This window comes from Ceratotherium simum, chromosome 3, assembly GCF_057802395.1.
Source record: "Ceratotherium simum simum isolate JZ-2026a chromosome 3, ASM5780239v1, whole genome shotgun sequence".
NCBI classification, from domain to species: Eukaryota; Metazoa; Chordata; class Mammalia; order Perissodactyla; family Rhinocerotidae; genus Ceratotherium; species Ceratotherium simum.
Window position 1 is genome coordinate 37,330,582 of NC_141902.1, and position 19,218 is coordinate 37,349,799.

The window sequence follows — 19,218 nt, forward strand, 5'->3', positions numbered from 1 at the left end:
GATTAATATTATATTATTAAATCTGTATAAGATATATGTCATCGTACACATAAGAAAGTGGCCCACCATCAATAGGGCGTATGTCTGTTTAGGATCCTGAGAATATTATTAGGAAGCATTACTGGTATTACTGTGAAAGGCCTTTTACACCAAAAAAAGAATTGAATTTGTTTTTTCTTCAGTAATCAGGGACAGAAAGACAATCTTAAGCAAGTTTTCCAAAAGAAAATTATAGTATCATGGGAAATTTTCACCTTTCTTCTTGAAAGTATAGATATTATAGTTAGATGATTAATTACATCTGTGGGCAGACAGAGATCCTGATCAGGTAATCATAGTTATCTTCAAGAGGAGTGGATGAGTGAAATATATATTATCTCTTACACTGTAATTTTGATTAAGTCTTTTAACTGTATATTTTAGAATCTTGAATGCAGAACATGATCAAACTTCATTTCCTGACAAGTACTTAAGAATGATTAGTAAGCTCATATAACAAAAATGTCTTAGTAATCTAAGCCTCCAAGTTTTTCCTCCAGTTTCTGCCTATGAGAAGCCCACAGCCTTCACACCCCACCTCTATTTCTGGATTAGGGTAGGGCATTCTGCTCAGTGTCTGGCATTTTGTTAGCACTCGCACCGTTACTGTTAATGCACCTTTCCATTTTAATAAGTGAATTCCTAGGAGTTTCCAGAGTAGCAAGCTCCACCCCCAGTCAATGATGCATAGTGAACACGTGGTGTCCTGAGACAGGAGGTGAAAGACAATGCCAAGACTTCCTACTGTCCTCCACTGTATTAGTGTAGCAGTAGAAGAACACAGGGCTGTCGTTTTTTTGAGCACATTCCATATTTCAGGTTGTGTACCAGGTGGCTCACTAACCTTGTCTTACAATCTGGTGACATTCTTATGAAATAGGTATTATCCCCATTTTCCAGATGAGGGAACTGAGGCTCAGAGAAGTTATGTAATTTGCCTGAGGTTACATACATCCACTAGAGGATGAAACCTGCATTCAGACCCACACCTGTTTTACTCGAAAGCATATTTCTTGACACTGTTTCCATACACAAAAAAAGGAAATCTGAAACTCAATTTTATAATACTCCTTTCTCATTCCTAGAAGTAGTTTTTTAGTACACTAATTGAAACCTATGAGCCAAACAAGAGAATAACGCTCTATTTTTGTCTTTTGTAATCCACTAGTTTCTTCTTCTGCCCGTGGCCAAGTTGTTGCTTTTCATTAGTTGGGACTGGAATGTTCCAGTGAACGAAATCTTATAAAATTTACTTCAGTCAACCCAATTGCATACTGAGACTGCCGGGATAAGGATGCCTCTGTATAGGATGTGGAGACTTGCCTTTGAAACTTTTTTGTGTGTTTTTATTTTATTGTGTTCGTAATTGTATTGTTCTAGTTTTAGTATATCTTTAGTCTTAGTAATGAAATCAGAGGGCGGCAATTGTGTTAATACCAGCTACTTTTTTTATTGAGCACCTTTCTCTGTGGAGCCTTGATACTCACTCACCTCATTTAGTGGAATCCTTACAGTCACCTTTGAGGTAAAGGAAGTGGATTCAATGCCATTTTACAGATAAGAAAACTGAGTTTCAAGGAAATTAAGTCATTTGCCCAAGTTCACACAGCTTTGTCTTTATAAGTGAAGAATTAGAATTCGCATTCAGGTCTGTTAGAATTTTTGCTGTTTAGTTTGTGTTTACTGATTTGAAGTGTAAAAAGGAAAAAATCAGAGAGAAACTAAAATCATCTTCTGAAACCTTACACTGGCTTAAGAAAATAATTATTTTTAAAACAAGGTTTACTTAGAAATTTAGATAGCAGATGTGATATTGGAAAAGCAGGGATGTAACTGAATAAAAGCAATGATTAAAATGGAGATTATGTTTTCTCCAGGGTCTCTTAGCAAGCTACATACATCTAGTTTGGGGTGAGATTTTTTTCTAAGTTTTTGGCAGTCAAGACTTGCTTCAGCTTAAGAGTTTCAGACGTGTGGTTCTCGACTGTAGCTGTTGAACTCAGAACTCCAGGCTGTCTTTGGGAAGGGACGGGGTGACGCGGCCAAATGCCAGTGTGTGCGAGGTGCTGAGTGGCTGACCGTCGGTCCCTTCCCTTTCCCGCGCGGCAGGTGCAGAACAAGCTGGACGGCTGCTGCTACGCGGTGAAGCGCATCGTCATCAACCCCGCCAGCAAGCACTTCCGCAGGATCAAGGGCGAGGTGACGCTGCTGTCGCGCCTGCACCACGAGAACATCGTGCGCTACTACAACGCCTGGATCGAGAGGCAGGAGCGGCCGGCGGGGCCGGGCACGCCGCCCCCGGACGCGGGGCCGCAGGCCCGGGACGGACGAGCCTTGCCCCAGCCGCCGGCGGGCGACAGCGACACGAAGGGCCCCGACAGCGTGGAGGCCGCCGCGCCGCCGCCCATCCTCAGCAGCTCAGTGGAGTGGAGCACGTCGGGCGAGCGCTCGGCCAGCGCCCGCTTCCCCGCCGCCGGCCCGGGCTCCAGCAGCGACGAGGACGACGACGAGGACGAGCGCGACGGCGTCTTCTCGCAGTCCTTCCTGTAAGGGCGCTCGGCGAGCTGCCCAACCTTACCCCGCCGAGCCCGCGCCGGGAAAGAGCTTGCCTTTAGCAGTCCTGGCCTGTTTACCGTGTTGAAAAATACGAAACCCGTTTTTAGAGAGTGACCAAATTCAATCAAAAGACCTTTTTCCACTATCTTCCAAAAATCTCCAGAATCCAAGCCCTGGAGAAAGGGAAAATAGAAGTTTCTTCCAATACCTCATCCTCATACATTTAATAGAACGTTTACAAGAGCGTCCTTTTAGATAAAGGCTTCCAACTCTGTGAGCATTTAAGAACTAATTGGGAGTCTTGACATAGGGCCATCTGCAGTTCTAAAAAGGGCTACCAGACCAATAATTATGATCCCAAACTCAAGTTTATGCATCTTAGAATCCACCCTGGTTATTTACTGTCACGGTTTTGTTTCGTTGTATCCAGTTGGATACTGTTTATCATAACTCTTAGCTAGTGAATCACAACGGGGAATTTGGTTTCTTTAGTATTTCTCTTTCTCTCTCTAAGACCTGCTTCAGATTCTGACAGTGATATCGTCTTTGACAATGAAGATGAGAGCAGTAAAAGTCAGAATCAGGTAAATATATAAGTAGAAACTACACCATTTTATTCATCATGGGCTGGGTATGTAAGAAAACTAATGTTTGATGTTAAAAACTTCAGGTAAAACAGTAAAACCTTAATCTGATATGTAAATATAGAAACTGTCAATTTTAAAACATGGGTATTTAAAATATATGCTACTCATATGTTTACTTATAGGCCTTAATTTATCCACGTAATAAAACATGCCTGCTTTTAGAAGATAGGAGTAAATTGACATGTTGGGGTGTTTTTTTGTTTGTTTTTTATTTATTTATTTATTTATTTTTTGTGAGGAGATCAGCCCTGTGCTAACATCTGCCAATCCTCCTCTTTTTTTTTTGCTGAGGATGCATCAGATGTTAGCTCAGGGCTGTTCTTCCTCACACACAAAAAAAGACTCGTGAAATGAGAAATGAATGCACTATTTTAAATTGGCTATTTTTATTATTAGTTATTATTGACCCGGTTTTTTATTTGTGAGGAAGATCAGCCCTGTGCTAACATCTGCCAATCCTCTTTTTTTTTTTTTTTTTTTTTTTTGCTGAGGAAGACTGGCCCTGGGCTAACATCCCTGCCCATCTTCCTCCACTTTATATGGGATGCCGCCACAGCATGGCTTGCGAAGCAGTGTGTTGGTGCGTGCCCGGGATCCGAACTGGCGAACCCCGGGCCACCACAGTGGAGTGTGTGCACGTAACTGCTTGCGCCACCAGGCTGGCCCCTGTTTGTTTTTTTAGTGAAAACCATTTCCTAGAGGATTTTGGAATGCTTGATGTGGTTGGGGATGAGGATTAAATGCAAGTTAATTGAGTAACTGAACAACCTAATTGTAGAGTTCTGTAGGTTTCACATCAATTAATCTTGATTACTTATTCTCGTAAACCGTCCTCTAGAACAGTGTCTTAACACTGTGTCATGGTCCTGTGATGGGCTATGAAATCAATTTCAAAGGTCAAAACCAACTTTATTTTATTTTTAATGCTGTAGAGATGGGTAGAGAATACCAAAATGCATCACGCTAGTATAGGTAAACTCTGTGGCACTCATCTCTCATGAGTGTGTGTACTGGGTGTGATGTGTAATACATTTCTTCGTGTGGGTCATGGTCTAAAAAGTTGGGAAAACACTGCTCCAGGCCTAGGACCCCACTCAGTTCTGCATCTTCCTCCGCCCAGGCCAGCAGAGGCCCTCAGTGCTGGTGGGTGGAGCTCAGGGTGAAGCTTTTTAACTACCAGAGTTGTCAGTTTTTGTTGCAGAGAAATCTTCTGCACCAGGGGGTTGAATGCAATGACTTTATTACCAGGAATAAAAATATAATTACAAGTAGTTATAAGGGCGCATTCATAATAGATAAAGAAAAGTCTACATGTACACTCTGTTAGATAAGCAGTTAAATTGATTTGAAGGAGGTTTGAATACATTAGCCAGCCTTTTTTATAAGTACTTTTCTAATAGAAAAGTCCCTTTTCTATTAAAATCACCTTAAACTTTTCTTCGTTTAAATTTATGTTATAAATTTAACCAGGAATAAATAGCAGGAATAATCTAAACTACTGCTTTCTTTTTAGCATTAGTTATGCATTTAATTATTATGGAGGCACCAAATTTATAATCCTGGTTTTGCTCAGTTAAGGGCAGCATCCCAGGGGCATTCTAATTGATGGGTAGAAGCCCCCGAGAGATTAACAATCTTCTACAGATAATCCCCAGCGTAGGTAGATGATTCAAGAGTAGAACCTGATTGTCTCCAGAGCAGAGTATTTTCCTTTGATAAAGGAAAAATGTTGAAAAATGCTTCTACAAAAAAAAATTGTAAATCAGAAACCATCAAATGCTACCTAATGCTTTTTCCATACTTGGGGGGTGTATTTAAATACATCTTTTAGAAGAAAAATTTTTTAAAAAAGGGACATGAGTTAGAAAGAAAATTAGCTTTGGGGGACAAACAGACTAGCCACATGGTAATCTAGAGGACTGGTGGCTGCAAATGGCAGCTGGGTGCTTGTTCTTCAGTGGCGTAGCCCAGAGGGCAATGTGGCCTTTGGTAATATGATCACAGTTAAATTGTTTTAGCCAAAGATGAATTTCTCCTCTTCGGTTTCAAAGTAATCTTACTATCAAAGGAAGGCATTCCAATAAAACTGAAGCCTTAAAATACTAGCCTGTATACATTCTGCCCTTCTTATCCATAGAATGATATCAGTGGTAGGGAGGAATTGGCGTGACTTGGAGTCTTTCAATAGATTGCACAACTTCAATACCTGCTTGTTTCCTGTTTTCCCCATCGTTGTTCTGTGCAGTGACAGACCTGTAAACTAGACAGTAGATTCTGCTAATAGCTAAATTGCCTTTGAAATGCTGTAAGCATCCAAAGGACAGTGATTGTGCTCTGCTCGCTGACTTCCCCTCTAAGGCAGCAGGGTGGCCATGTATGTGGTGGGGGCGGGCACAGACGACTTGATGATAGTGATGATCTTATTTCATTTCAGCCCCCATTTTTGAGTTCTCATGTGTTCCTCTTGGGTTAGGATGAAGACTGCAATGGAAAGAACAGTTGCCATGAAAGTGAGCCACTGGCAACAACTGAGGCTGTGCACTACCTGTATATCCAGGTGAGGCCCTGGCATGCAGCTTGGTGACATAGCAACTCCCAGTAGTTGCTTCTGGGTGTGTCCCAGGAGACTAGCGCAAGATAATGGGCAGAAGAAGGCTCACTGGCACCACCAGAGATTAATTGGCCAGAGAGGATTGCAGCATGGAGACCCTTTCTCCCATCTTTGAATCTGTGCTTTCCTGTACCTTAGCAGGAAACCACATAGGGCGGTGGGTGGTTATGGGCTCTAGACTCAGGCTGTGTAAGGTCACATCCTGGATTCCCCGGTCATAGCTGTGTGAGCTCGGGCAAGGTTCTTCAGCATTCTATGCCTCAGGTTCCCCACCATAAATTAAATAATGGTGGCTATCTCAATGACTTGTGAAGAATAAATAAAATAACGTGAAGTCATTAGAACCATATCTGAGTTCCATAAACGCTAGACTGCATGTACAGAAACTCCACTTTGTCTAACAAGTTGAATCTGGACAAGTAAGGTATAATGCACACACATCCTTGTGTGTGCAGAAGAAACACCAACATGGCTTTAGGCAAAGTGGCTCGTCCTGGAACCTCTGGGGGACAGGAGGCACGGGCAAACCAGTTCCAATGAGATATTACTAAAGGGAAGCCTATAGGCTTTGGCTACAGGGACAGCATCCTGGATGGTGGTGAGCTCTGCCAGCAGAGGGACAGCCACAAACCAAAGAGGAAAATTTGCCTCTGCCCCAAGTGAACAAGACCGTGGATCATTATCAATGTTTTCAGTCATATCTGCACGTAGGCTGATCTTTAAATGTGAGATACAATACTGTGCGGAAGAAGGAACCCCTAGGCAAGTGTAGTGTTTCAAAAGACTAATTAGGTAGTTGCCTTCCTGGGGTTGGAGCTGGTTTTAGGTATTCCCTACCATAAACATCTTTGAGGTACCACTTAAACACAATAAAGCATTTGTCCCCCAAATCCCTAATTATTGAGTGTCAACTACGTGCCATTACTCTCTCAACAATTACAATGAAACAGAGGTACATAGAGGAGGTGCGTCCAAGGTGCAGTAGGATCACAATGTGGGAGTCAGAGGCCTCATGAGGCCTGGAGGATGAGTCAGAATTTGTAGGTGGTTATTCTGAGCATGAGAGGATATTTAAAATGAGATGTTCCTCTCTTTAAAAACAAAAAATCCTTCTTCATGAGAAATCCCAACTCTGGCACTGGTTTGAAACATATAGGCTACTTCCATCAATCGAATGCTGTGTGTGTTGGTTTAAGATTTAAATGATACTGCCTTGTTTTCTCAGACATTAATACACTGAAGAAGGGGTGAGAGAGAACCCCTTCTTGAATGTTTTGATATTTATAATATTTTGCTCTAGACTTGAAGGTCATTGTCATTAATTTAATGTACAAATGAGAAAGGCTAAAGACATCAGTAGGTTAATTAGCCCTTCTTAGAAATTTGGGTTTGGAAACAATCTTATAAAATAATAAAATTTTACTTAATTCTCAGTTTTTTCATATTATTTGTGACAGGATTTTAAACGAGTCAGTCTTATTTGTTTTTGATAAACAATAATATGAAAAATAAAATGATTATGTTGGGGTGCTGAGATTATGCATGTTTCCCCCAAATTTAAGACTGGTAGTTTCCCTGAAATTTAATACTGTTGGTTTCTTTGTTCAATTTTAAAAAATCAAGCCTGTCCCATAACTATTTAAAATCCATAGTACATGTTTTAGGGCCGGCCCTGTGGCTTAGCGGTTAAGTGCACATGCTCCGCTGCTGGCGGCCCGGGTTCGGATCCCGGCGCGCACCAACGCACCGCTTCTCCGGCCATGCTGAGGCCGTGTCCCACATACAGCAACTAGAAGGACGTGCAGCTATGACATACCACTATCTACTGGGGCTTTGGGGGAAAAAAATAAAATAAATAAAAAAAAATTTTAAATCCATAGTACATGTTTTAAAATGGAGGATTACATTAATTGCAGTCGTCCTCCTTAATTGAAACTCTGTATAATCGAATCCTGCCTGGTTTGTTCTTGTCCATAGATGGAGTACTGTGAAAAGAGCACTTTACGTGACACCATTGACCAGGGACTATATCGAGACACCATCAGACTCTGGAGGCTTTTTCGAGAGATTCTGGATGGATTAGCTTATATCCACGAGAAAGTAAACTTTACAACATTTCATATCTGAAAATTTATGTTTCCATAAAATTTATGACTGAATAAAAAAATCAAATATTGTGAGATTTGGAAAAAACTGAAATAAAGGGAAAACTATGGGTATATTGAAGTACTCTATTATTATAGGAAATAGAACAGTGTGTCAAAAGATAAGAAAATAGTATGAAGTATCAAAGTTCAAAGAACAATTGAAGGTTAGGACAGGGGTCAGCAAACTATGGCTCTGGGGTCAAATCAAACCCCCTAGCTGCGTTTGTATGGCCTATGAACTAAGAATGACTTTGACATTTTTAAATGGTCATAAAAAAATCAAAAGAAAAATATTTCATGACACATGAAAATTCTATGAAATTCAAATTTCATATTCATATGAATATATGAATTCAAATTTCATAAAGTTTTATTAGAACAGGGCCATGCTCTTTTGTTTACGTATTGCCTGCGGCTGTTTTTGTGCTACAACAGTAGAGTTGAGTGGTTGTGACAGACTGTATGGCCTGTAAAGCCTAAGATATTTACTCTCTGGTCCTTGACAGAAAAAGTTTTCCAACCTTTGGATCAGGAGGAAGTATTTGGACATGCATAGAACATGAGGACGATTCCTTGAGTAGCTTAGAATAAAGGGAGGGTATGATTAATACATGCCAAGTTATTTGATTCTAACTAACTTAGTGCTGCCCTTCCTAGGAACATGGAGAAACCAGAAAGTCATTTAGCGATGACAGAAATCAGACTGTGAGTAGCATAGCTTCCACATGGATAAAATGTCATTTTAAATCTCAAAATTGCCATTACAGTGTAAATGCTAATGGTCCAGCTTCAGGGTGAAACACTGCTTACATTTTAAAAATGGGATTGTCTAATGCTTTAGCTAGTATAAGTATGTTTTTTCCATTGCTTCAATTTTCCTTAACCTTAAAATGTTTATACTGTACCATATTTACACTAAAAAAGCCAGGACTGTAATTTACACATGTCTACTTTATGAATGATTTAGTAGAAGCAGAATTTGCAAGGTTGGAAATAAAAATGAGTTCTAATGATGGCCATTAGAACTCAATTACTGTGATATCATCCTGGGGTCCTAGAACCGTGCCCTGTGTGGTCTGCTCCTCTCGATCTAATTTGCTCAGCATCTGCTAATCATTTGCTAGGTATCTAACACTCTGCCACACTTAGAAATACAGAGAGGTGTGTGTATATGACACACCCCCTACTTGAGAGGGACTGCTTGCTTTTTGAGGGAGCCAAAACTTACCTTCGTGTAAAGGTAAAAGAGATCATCCAATAATGTGTTTTTATTACATTTAATGATCTCCTGTAATACCTGCAATGATAAGCATTATGAGGATGCCGTTAGGAAGAGGAGAAAGCAGTGTTCACGTAATAAGTAATCATTGAGCACCTACCATGTGTGCTGGGGATGCAAAGTTGAATTGTTAGAATTACAATTTAAGTGGAAGCCTTCATGAAAGAGCTGGCACTTGTAAAGGTTGTATAATTCAAATAGTGGAGAAAAGCAAGAATTTCCTAGGCAGGGGAAATAGCGTGAAGACAGGAATAGAAGAAGGAATTAAAATGGTATGTGTCTCCCTGACCAGAGAGAGATTCTGTGATGCAGCAGAGAGAAAGATAATTGTGAGCCTGGTAGAGGGGGCCCTGGATGCCACAGGGATCCATTTGGATTGGACCTGATCAGCACCACAGCAGGTAGACTGGGAGATGGTGGCAAGGTCCTTGGCAGGACAGTCGAGAGCCATGGCAGAGGCCAGACAGCCTGGACCAGCGTGGCCTGTGGGAGAAGACCTCATCTGACTTTCATCCCTAGGTTGGCAGTTCAAATAAGGAAACAGGTATAACTATAAACTGTGCTTGGGGAACAATTGTTGGTTTCTTTGCTCTCTTCCATCAGGGAATGATTCACCGGGATTTGAAGCCTGTCAACATTTTTTTGGATTCCGATGACCATGTAAAAATAGGTGATTTTGGTTTGGCGACAGACCATCTAGCCTTTGCTGTGAGTATTTTTAAAATTAGTCTGTGTCTGAAAAATGGACCCATATGCCTTGATAATTGTGAAAGTGTTAGAATGCAGGATAATGAGTTCACTGAACTCTGCTGTGTAATCCCCAGGAAATTATGCAGGTCTGAAGGGACGAGCTGAAAATGATCTTTTACGCTTTGAAATTGTGAATACATTTTAGTGAGTGTATTCCACTTGAGGGACATTAAATTATTGGTTTGTAGACAATATTTAGGTCAAAGGCATATGATACTTTATGAAATAATTGGGTATTTTGTCCTACTGTGCAAAGTACTAGGCTAGATGATTACACTTGAGGGGCTTCTAGTTAGTTTAAGGAAGTAAGGATCAAAGAACATAAAACACTAGGAGAACCAGTCCTAGGCAGCATATAATTCAGAAGGTGTTTGTTCTTCACAAAATTGTAGAATAGTTGTTCGACATACAAAGCTAAAATAATGTGACAGGAGGGAAATAGTGACATAAGAGCAAAAGACAGGAGAAAATCTACCTATGGTTATGAGGATCAAGAAAGGCTATATAAAGAAAACAGCATTTCGAATGGGCCTTAAAGGATGGACGGGAGTCCAGCAGGCCAATATTAAGGACAGGCCATGGTGACACCAAGATAAGAGATTGCAGAGAGAATAAACAGCATAAGCAAAGGTCCTGGGGTGAGCTCACATGATTGTTTCAAGGCCAGCATGTTGTCTGGTTGGCTGAAACTATGTGGTGTAGGGGAGCAGTGAGAGAACATGCTAGAAGGTCAGGGATTCTTGTAGGTGGCAGGCCTTGAGTACGAGAGGAAGTTTTACTTAATATCCTTCTAATAAGCCAGAGTTATTAGGCACTAAAATCTGTAGTAAATGCAGTTAATTCTAAGGGTGGTCAGAGAAAGAAGATAAGATTTGGATTAATGGTGACAACACCCATAGAGACTAAATTAGAAGGTGAGGTTAGAAGGAGCAGAGAAGGAGGAAATGGAAGGGGACAGTAAGGACGTGGTCCTGACCAGAGCAGCGGGGAGTCTGAAGAGTGCTAAGACCAAGGAAGGGCCAGATGGTGGGGCTCCTGATCCCCAAATAAAGACTTTAACTTGGTATCTGGAGGCTGTAGTATAGTGAGGTGGATGAGGAGGCAGGCTCTGGAGGCCCGCTGACCTGGGCTAGAATCCTTGGGCAAGTCAGTTAACCTCTCAATACCTCATCTGTAAAATGTGCCTAATACTAGTACCTGCTCCAGAGAGTGGTCACCAGGATGAAACAAGAATACAGGTAAAGCCCTGGAGCAGTGCCCGGCCTGAGAGTGTTAGAGCTGCTGTTACTGATGGCAGTGAGGTAATGGGAATCTCCAGAGTGATGTCAGAAAAATCGTGGTTTAGCGTGATGCATGGGACAGCGCTGCAGCCACAGACAGAGTGGAGGAAGTGAGGCTGCCCAGGAGGTGTTAGCAGTGATGGTAGAATAGCTTTGGTGACCTGCCTCTAGGAAAGAAGAGTAAAAATTGACCTAGATAAAGTAAGAGCAGCGGGAAAGTTAGAAAGTGAGTTTGTTGATATACTCTCTCTCTTCCTAGTAAATAGATTGTGTTTGGGCATTTGCAATATGAAGATGAATTGGTTTCTATAAGCATTTGGGGGTTTCTGCCATGAGGGAAGAGTTCTACAGTGAATTGCCCTTCTCCTTGATTTCGTTGGGTTTCCAGGCAGCCCTGCATTAGTGGGCTAACTAAATTAAAAATACTTAAAGCTCAGAAAAAGCATTATTACAGCTATTCTGGTGTCTGTGTAATATTTTTCAGTCAGTCTTCCTTTAGAAATGGATAAGCCATTCCTATGGAATAGTGTAATATTGTAATGTGGTATTTGGCTTACTTGTATTTTAGGCTGATGGCAAACAAGATGAGACATCAGATCACTTGATGAAGTCAGACCCTTCAGGTAAATCCAGAAGACTGTATATTTAATTAGTGTATTAAAAGACAGACCACAAAATTTCTTTTTTTCTCTCTTATGTTTTTTACATAAAAAAAGCTGTACATATATAATGTATACAACCTGAGTTTACAGATAAATATACACCCAGGAAACCATCACTGATCTATGCCAGAAACACATCCATCACCTCCAAAAGTTTCTTCCTGCCCTCTTATTTATTATTATTATTATTATTAATTTTGTGATAAGAACACTTAAGATCTACCCTTTTAGGAAAATTTTAAGTATGTAATACAGTATAAAATTTCTTAATCTGAAACCTGTTTCTCATTTGTAAAGATTTTATTCTAAAGCAAATTATAATTATTCATTAAATTAACAAAATTATGAAAATGCTTTAATTTTTTTCTCTTTTCACTATATTAATTGTTCTTTGAACTATAAGAAATTCGAGCTTCAGTTAGAAGAATTGGCTCCCGTGGATAGACAGTTATGCTTTGTCCCCACATGGTAATGTGAGGTGACCTCAGGACCTGGGCCATCTGGGGTCTTCCTGTCTGGCACTGCCCCTCTGCAACAGCAAAGACATTCTGTGTGGAACAGAGTGTGTGGCCATACGTGACTTAGAGTTAATCACTCGGTGAAGTGCACGCTGCTTCTTCCTGTGAATAGTGTGAACAGTTAACTTGAGTGAGATCATGCCTCGCTCTTAAGAAACATTTTTTTTTTTTTTTTGAGAAAAATTTGCCTGTCTCTAAGCCCTATTATTGGAAAGCCTTCCCTCTGCCTTCTTCCATGCAGGCCATTTGACTGGGATGGTTGGCACTGCTTTATATGTAAGCCCAGAGGTCCAAGGAAGCACCAAATCTGCATACAACCAGGTAAAGGGGAAGCTTTTTGGGGAGAAGGAAAGATCTCAAGAGTGAGATAACAGTAAGAACATCAAGATCACAACATTTGGGGTTTAGTTGCCAGCTGAAATAGGAACATTCATTCACTCATTTATATCCACATGTATATTGAGTGACTGCTCCACACAGGACATGTGGTACCCAAGGTCAATGACTGAAGCTGGCACTGTTACTGCCAAGGAACTTAGGTCCCTCCATCCATCCAATGAAGATTTGAACTAACCCAGTCCTGGGCCAGGCCCCAGGAATACAGAGAACAAGGCAGTCGAGTAATAAGACAAATGTCTTATTCCAGCCCTTGGGGAGCTTATCCATTGGTGGATGAAACAGACAATAAACAAGTGAAAAATAAAAAAAAAATCACAAATTGTGATAAGAGTTAAGAAGAAAAGAAATGGAGTCCAGTGACTAGAGAACACTAGGGAACATCATCTGTAGATAGACTGACCACAGAAGATCTCCCAAGAGGATGGCTTTTAGGATAAAGGAGGAGAAGGATAAGGCTGGAGCATGCCTGGGAGAGAAGAGGGGTAAGCAGAAGAAATAGCATGCATAAAGAGAAGACTCTGAGTGAGAGCTAGCTTGGCACCTTTAAGACAGTCAAAAAGAAGGTCATTGTGGCTACAAGCGTGGTGAGCAGTGGAGGAGAGGCGTGAAGTGAAGCTAGAAGAAAGGCAGGGCTCAGGTGATGCAGGGCCAACCAAGTCATGATAAGGAGTGTGCACAGGGAGCCACTGAAGAATCTAGAGTGAGAGTTCACTCTAGCTGCTACTGGAGGCTTTGCAGAAGTCCGGGTAGAGTGGCGATAGCTGGAATCAGAATGGTAGCTGTAGGGATGGGGAGGTGTGCTGATGTAGGATACATTTTGGAGGGGAATTGACAGGTTTTCCTAATGGAGTAGATGTTGGGTGAGGAAAAGGAAGGAAACAGGACAATGCTCAGGTTTCTGCCTGGAGCAGCGGGGGAAGGGTAGTTGATGGAGATGAGGAAACCTGGGAAAAGACATGGGAGAAGGAGGAGAAGATGGCAGGAAAATTCCATTTGGGGCATGTTAAGTTTGAAATGCTTGATGATGAAAAATCCAATTAAAGGTCCAGTATGTTGTTAGAGACTCAAGACTTGAGTTCAGAAGAAAGATTGGCTGGGCTGGCCTCATGGCTTAGCGGTTAAGTGCGGGTGCTCCACTGCTGGCGGCCAGGGTTCGGATCCCGGGCGCGTACCCACTCACTGCTTCTCCGGCCATGCTGAGGCTGTGTCCCACATACAGCAACTAGAAGGACGTGCAGCTATGACATACAACTATCTACTGGGGCTTTGGGGGAAAAAATAAATAAAATTATAAAAAAATAAAAAAAATAGATGATCACTTATTTAAAAAAAAAAAAAAAAAAGAAGAAGAAGAAAGATTGGAGTCAGAGGTGTAAATCTGAGTGACCAGCACACAGATGGGATTTAAAGCCATGAGACTGGATGAGATCACGTAGGGCAAGAGTGTAGAGCTAGATTTTAAAAATATGTTAGCAGGCACTTCACATCAAAGCATATTTTCTGGCTTGTGCTGGAAACTCAGGCCTGAGTTTTGGTTCTGACAGGGAGCACTGGGAAGTGACATCAAGTTGACAGAGACCTCTAAGTACCCAGTGAGGGTGTGGGGAGAGGAACGCACACACGCCATGGGTGCGGGAGAGCACCTTTAGTGCCGTCTTCCTGAGTTCAGTTTGCAAGAGCGTAATGAAATCCTTACAAGGGCTGTACCCTTTGGCAGCAGTTTCACCTTTTGAAATGTATCCAAAGGAAACAACCAGGGACGTCCAAAAAGATTGTTGTAAAAGGAGATTGTCTCATCATTATTTATAATAGTGAAAAATAACAGTGTTTAAAAATAGGGAACTGGTTAAATAAATTATGGGACTTCCATGTAATTGAATACTATATGTCATTAAAATCATGTTTTAGAAGCCTGTTTTAGAAAAATGTAATACTGAAAAATATTCTCACTATATTAAGGGAATAAAATTGTGGTTCTAGGTTTTATAGTTTGGACGTGTGTATACATAAAAAACGCACAAAACGGGCCTATCAATAGTAAATATCCTTGAGTGGTGGGATTATGGGTGATTGCTATTTTGTTCTTTGTGCTTTTCTACATGTTCCGTATTTTCTGCAGCCAACAGGTGTAGGAAATACCACAATGAATGTTTGTTTTTAAGACTTCAGAAGTCACTGGTGATAATTAGGGGGGATCTCCTATTAATCCCTGAGTCCATATTCATTCAGGAGTTGTTCTTAAAAGTGGCTTCTGTGTCTGTGTGTGGTTTACCATGAGCAGCCTCCCCTGAGCTGGACCGCGCTCCCTTCTGAACATCGTCTTACCCTCCTCCTTTTTTACTTGCACTTCCATATAGGATTAGTCATGTGGTCCTTCTGATGTGCCCGTCATCCGTCCTCATTGGTATGGCTTTGCAATCAGTAGCTGACCTTTGCTGCCAGCTAAAGATTTGAGTCTGTTTCACTTTTGAGATGATTAGTAAAGATGCAAATCAAAGCAAATTCTTATGACCGGTCTCAATTGTCCTTGCTCTTTAGCAGTTATTCTCAGTGTTGGCCAGTGGTTATCTGTGTCTGTGTGTATAGCTAATCCAGGTATAATTAATTTTCAAGGAAAATTTCGAGAAGTGATGCCAAATATTTTATCTATACTTTAAACCTATAATTTTTTTTTTAGAAGAAATCAAATTTTTTCTAGTATGGCTTGTTTTTCGTTTATACAAACTTTATTCCAACTAAGAGTGCTCATCCTATACTTCCCTGGTAAATTATACTTTCATATCAAGGCTCTCTAAATACAGTTCTTTTTCCTCCTCAGAAAGTGGATCTCTTCAGCCTGGGAATTATCTTCTTTGAGATGTCCTATCACCCCATGGTCACAGCCTCAGAAAGGATCTTCGTTCTCAACCAGCTCAGGGATGTATGCATCAGCTGTTTTTGTGCCTCAGTTTCCAGTAACCTGAATCTTGGCATTGACGTCAGAATTCAATGGAGGGTATTTTTCTGGTATTTGTAAGACAGAAGAGGTGGTCCTCCTGTAATTTTCTGTATTTCTAGAAAATGGAAGTCTGCCTTTGCTTGCATACCTCCAATGATGAGAAACTTTCTCTAGTTTTATTTTTGGAATCATACTTGGAGAAATTGCTAGGTTACAGTTACTTTTTAAAAATTATTCTGAGAGATTTACTCTTGATTTTAGAACAAAGGAGGAATCCAAAGATTTTGCATGATATCAGTACAGTTACAGCAGTGGGAATGCATTATAAGGATAATGGATGTTTAGTTCTAGAAATTAAAGGTTCCAGCTGAACAGACCTGGTGTAGTAATGCCTAAACAATACCGCCATGACCAGAAGTTAAGAGGGGCCTGGGAAAAATATCAGCCACTTGAATTTTTTTCCCAGTGAAATTTCCATTTCTGTTCTTGGAATTAATTCTTTCCTCTGTTATTGCCTAAACTAAAAGGGGCTAATGTTAACAGTGTGTGAGGTCAAGAATGCCAGGGAGAAACGGCATTAAGATGAAAGGGGAAGGTAAGGTTTGGGTGAGGGTGATGTAGATTTACATATTCATGAGCAAGAGATGGGGCTTCCGCAGGTGTGTCCATTAGGTTAAATCATACGCACCCTGATGAAGAATACTCCTCTAGATATTTTGGAAAAACAGTTGAATTATTTTACTTCCAGTACAGTAAGGACAGCTGGGTTCATAAAGTACAGGATAGATAAAGTGGTTACTATGTCCTTGCCTTGACCCAGAGTGCTCTTAGTATTATGTCTTCAATGAAGTGCCTTTCTTTAGTCTAAAATTCATATTTGTTCCTTCATTTCAAGAACATCTAATCTGTCAAGTTAATATTATGATTGAGGTCTTATTTACCAGGAAGGTGAGAACTTTTCGGGAGGTAGAGTTTTCAGTGTTAATGTTTTTTGGTGTTTTTCCCTTTTTTCTTCTGTGTGTTTAATGAAGCTACTTTGTCTTTTCTGAGGCCATTAGATTTTAAAATACTTTGTCCTCAGATGAGGCGCTTTCTATTACCTATAGTGTCATTTGGGTAACATTTGTATTAAGATAATATGTACATACTTGGAAGAATGGGCATTGAGTATCAAGAAGGTATCAACTCAGTCTTTTCTTGTTAGCAAATTTTCATTCTGTATTTGATTTTCTTACCTCTAGTGAATAAATGCTTACACTATGGCAGTTTGCCACGCTCTTGCTGATTTGCATATAATATTCTTTTAGCCCACTTCGCCTAAGTTTCCAGAAGACTTCGATGATGGAGAGCACACAAAGCAGGTAATTTTCTGATGCTTTAATTACTGTGTCTTCACTCTTGCATTTTAATTACTATATTTTTTCTCTTTCAATTAGTAATCTTCTGTCATTCATTCTCTTGTGTCCTGGGAACAACATGGGAAGAAATATCAAAAGATGAAGTACTTAAAATGTTATTAGACTTGAAATACACCATAAAAATGCCAAGGGCTAGCATAGAAGGTTAACAAACCACAGGGTTCTTTTGTGTGGTTCATTGTGCTTTTGAAGTGCTATTTGGAACCTTGGCTTAGATGTTGAAAAAAAGAAAATGCTTTTATAGCTCATTGTTTTAGATAAACCTTGGAACTTTAAGAAAAGAAAAATATAATTTAAAACAATAATTTTGGGTCAGCCCCGTGGCTTAGCGGTTAAGTGCGCGCGTTCCGCTGCTGGCGGCCCCGGGTTAGATCCCGGGCGTGCACCGACGCACCGCTTGCCCGGCCATGCTGAGGCCGCGTCCCACGTACAGCAACTAGAAGGATGTGCAACTATGACATACAACTATCTACTGGGGCTTTGGGGGGAAAAATAAATAAATAAAAATTATTAAAAAGAAAAAAAGAATCTCCCTACAAAATAGTTATTAAAAAAATAATAATAATAATAATTTTGTTCTGTTTTGTGGTTAAAGTAGCTCAGATTCTGAAAGGGAAGACTAGACAGTCTGATGTTACAGTATTTTAAAGCAAAATAATTTCTGCTCCCTCCTATAAATATCTGTGTTTGTGTATGTAACTCATGTCACAGGTTAATATTGGCATCCAGCTAAAATGGAAGAAGAATTAGTGAATTTGTGTATTGTGCTTCTGGTGTGTGTTTCTTCTCAGTGCTGGTTGTTTGTCTTGGTGAAGCTTTCTGTGGTTAATACTCTTGTCATATGGAAGTTTATTCCTTAGATTGACTTTTCTTAACAATTATAATCAAGGCGAAATCCCTTATTTAAATTATTAATGTTGAGAACAGAAACCTAGCTAGAACATTGCATTAATTTGCTATTTTTTGCTTATTGGTTATGTTTCTGGATGGGCAAGTCACTTTTCTAGACTTTCATTTTCCTCACCTGTGAATATAGGGATAACGTACCCTTTATTTATATCAGCATTGACATAGTGTTTACCATGGTGTTTATGTATGGCTAGAGGGATCTGCTCTGCTTCATCTGTCTAATTAGTGAAGAACCATTAGAAAAGACATTGAGTCGTGTTTCTACTTCTTTTGTTAGCTGTTATTATTTATTTGAACTGAGTCGTTTCCTGTGTTTCTAGATGTCATAAGTAAATGTTCATTTCGTAGCCTTTCCCTATAACAAGGTCAGTCTTGCTCAGTATTTCCACATGTTGGCAGCTGTGATGGCACGGGAACTTTATTAAACTACAAACACGAGACCAGCTATACAGACCATTTCTCGCAATGACAATGCTCTCCTATCACAGGTACCTACTAGGTACCCTTGAGCATTTGCGTTTGGATTGTGTAAAGTTGGCGCCCAAACCACAACAACTACCACCTCCCACGTGACAGTCGTTGCTTTTTATCTGAAAAGAGGCAGCATAGAAAATGCTTATAGACTGAGTATACAGTTTTTGCCACACACAGAAATGAAGCAGTATAACAGGGTCTGTTTTGCTGAATGGGGTATTGTTTTTACCGGTTTAATTTAACATAACTTTTCATAAAAGTTGCATCACGTCAGTTCCTTTCTTTACATGAAAAGTAATTACGTGTGTTTGTATTTTAGCCTAAGGCAAAGGTAGGAGTTGGGGGAAGGGGGGAAGTATATTAAAGATACATAATTAGAAAATGCTTAATAAGGTTTGTGTAAAAACTGAGATTTTCTGATCTCAAATATTCCTCTAATTCCTTATAAATCCTTATTATAAACAAGAGAATTAAAGAGTCATTAAGGAACCTTTCAAAGGTTTAGATAGCCTTCAAATAGTGCTCTGCTTAATGAGGTAGTAGCTGTGAAGGTATAATAAATGAGACGTAAATCAAGAGAATTCAAGGGAA

At 40.2% G+C, this 19,218-nt stretch overlaps 1 protein-coding gene across 4 annotated transcripts in view; it reads left to right on the top strand.

Moving 5' to 3' along the window:
* Positions 1-19,218, top strand: part of EIF2AK4 (eukaryotic translation initiation factor 2 alpha kinase 4) — a 96,385-nt gene that overhangs the window by 45,874 nt on the left and 31,293 nt on the right. For 3 of the 4 annotated variants that reach the window (XM_087425050.1, XM_087425030.1, XM_087425042.1), the window contains exons 12-21: positions 2,149-2,585; positions 3,110-3,179; positions 5,716-5,799; positions 7,831-7,953; positions 8,658-8,705; positions 9,883-9,987; positions 11,878-11,932; positions 12,731-12,810; positions 15,707-15,808; positions 17,134-17,187. In XM_087425050.1, coding sequence (XP_087281176.1) covers positions 2,149-2,585; positions 3,110-3,179; positions 5,716-5,799; positions 7,831-7,953; positions 8,658-8,705; positions 9,883-9,987; positions 11,878-11,932; positions 12,731-12,810; positions 15,707-15,808; positions 17,134-17,187 — 1,158 coding nt within the window. The remainder of the gene's footprint in view (positions 1-2,148; positions 2,586-3,109; positions 3,180-5,715; positions 5,800-7,830; positions 7,954-8,657; positions 8,706-9,882; positions 9,988-11,877; positions 11,933-12,730; positions 12,811-15,706; positions 15,809-17,133; positions 17,188-19,218) is intronic. The other variant, XM_087425036.1, reaches the window with a different exon arrangement.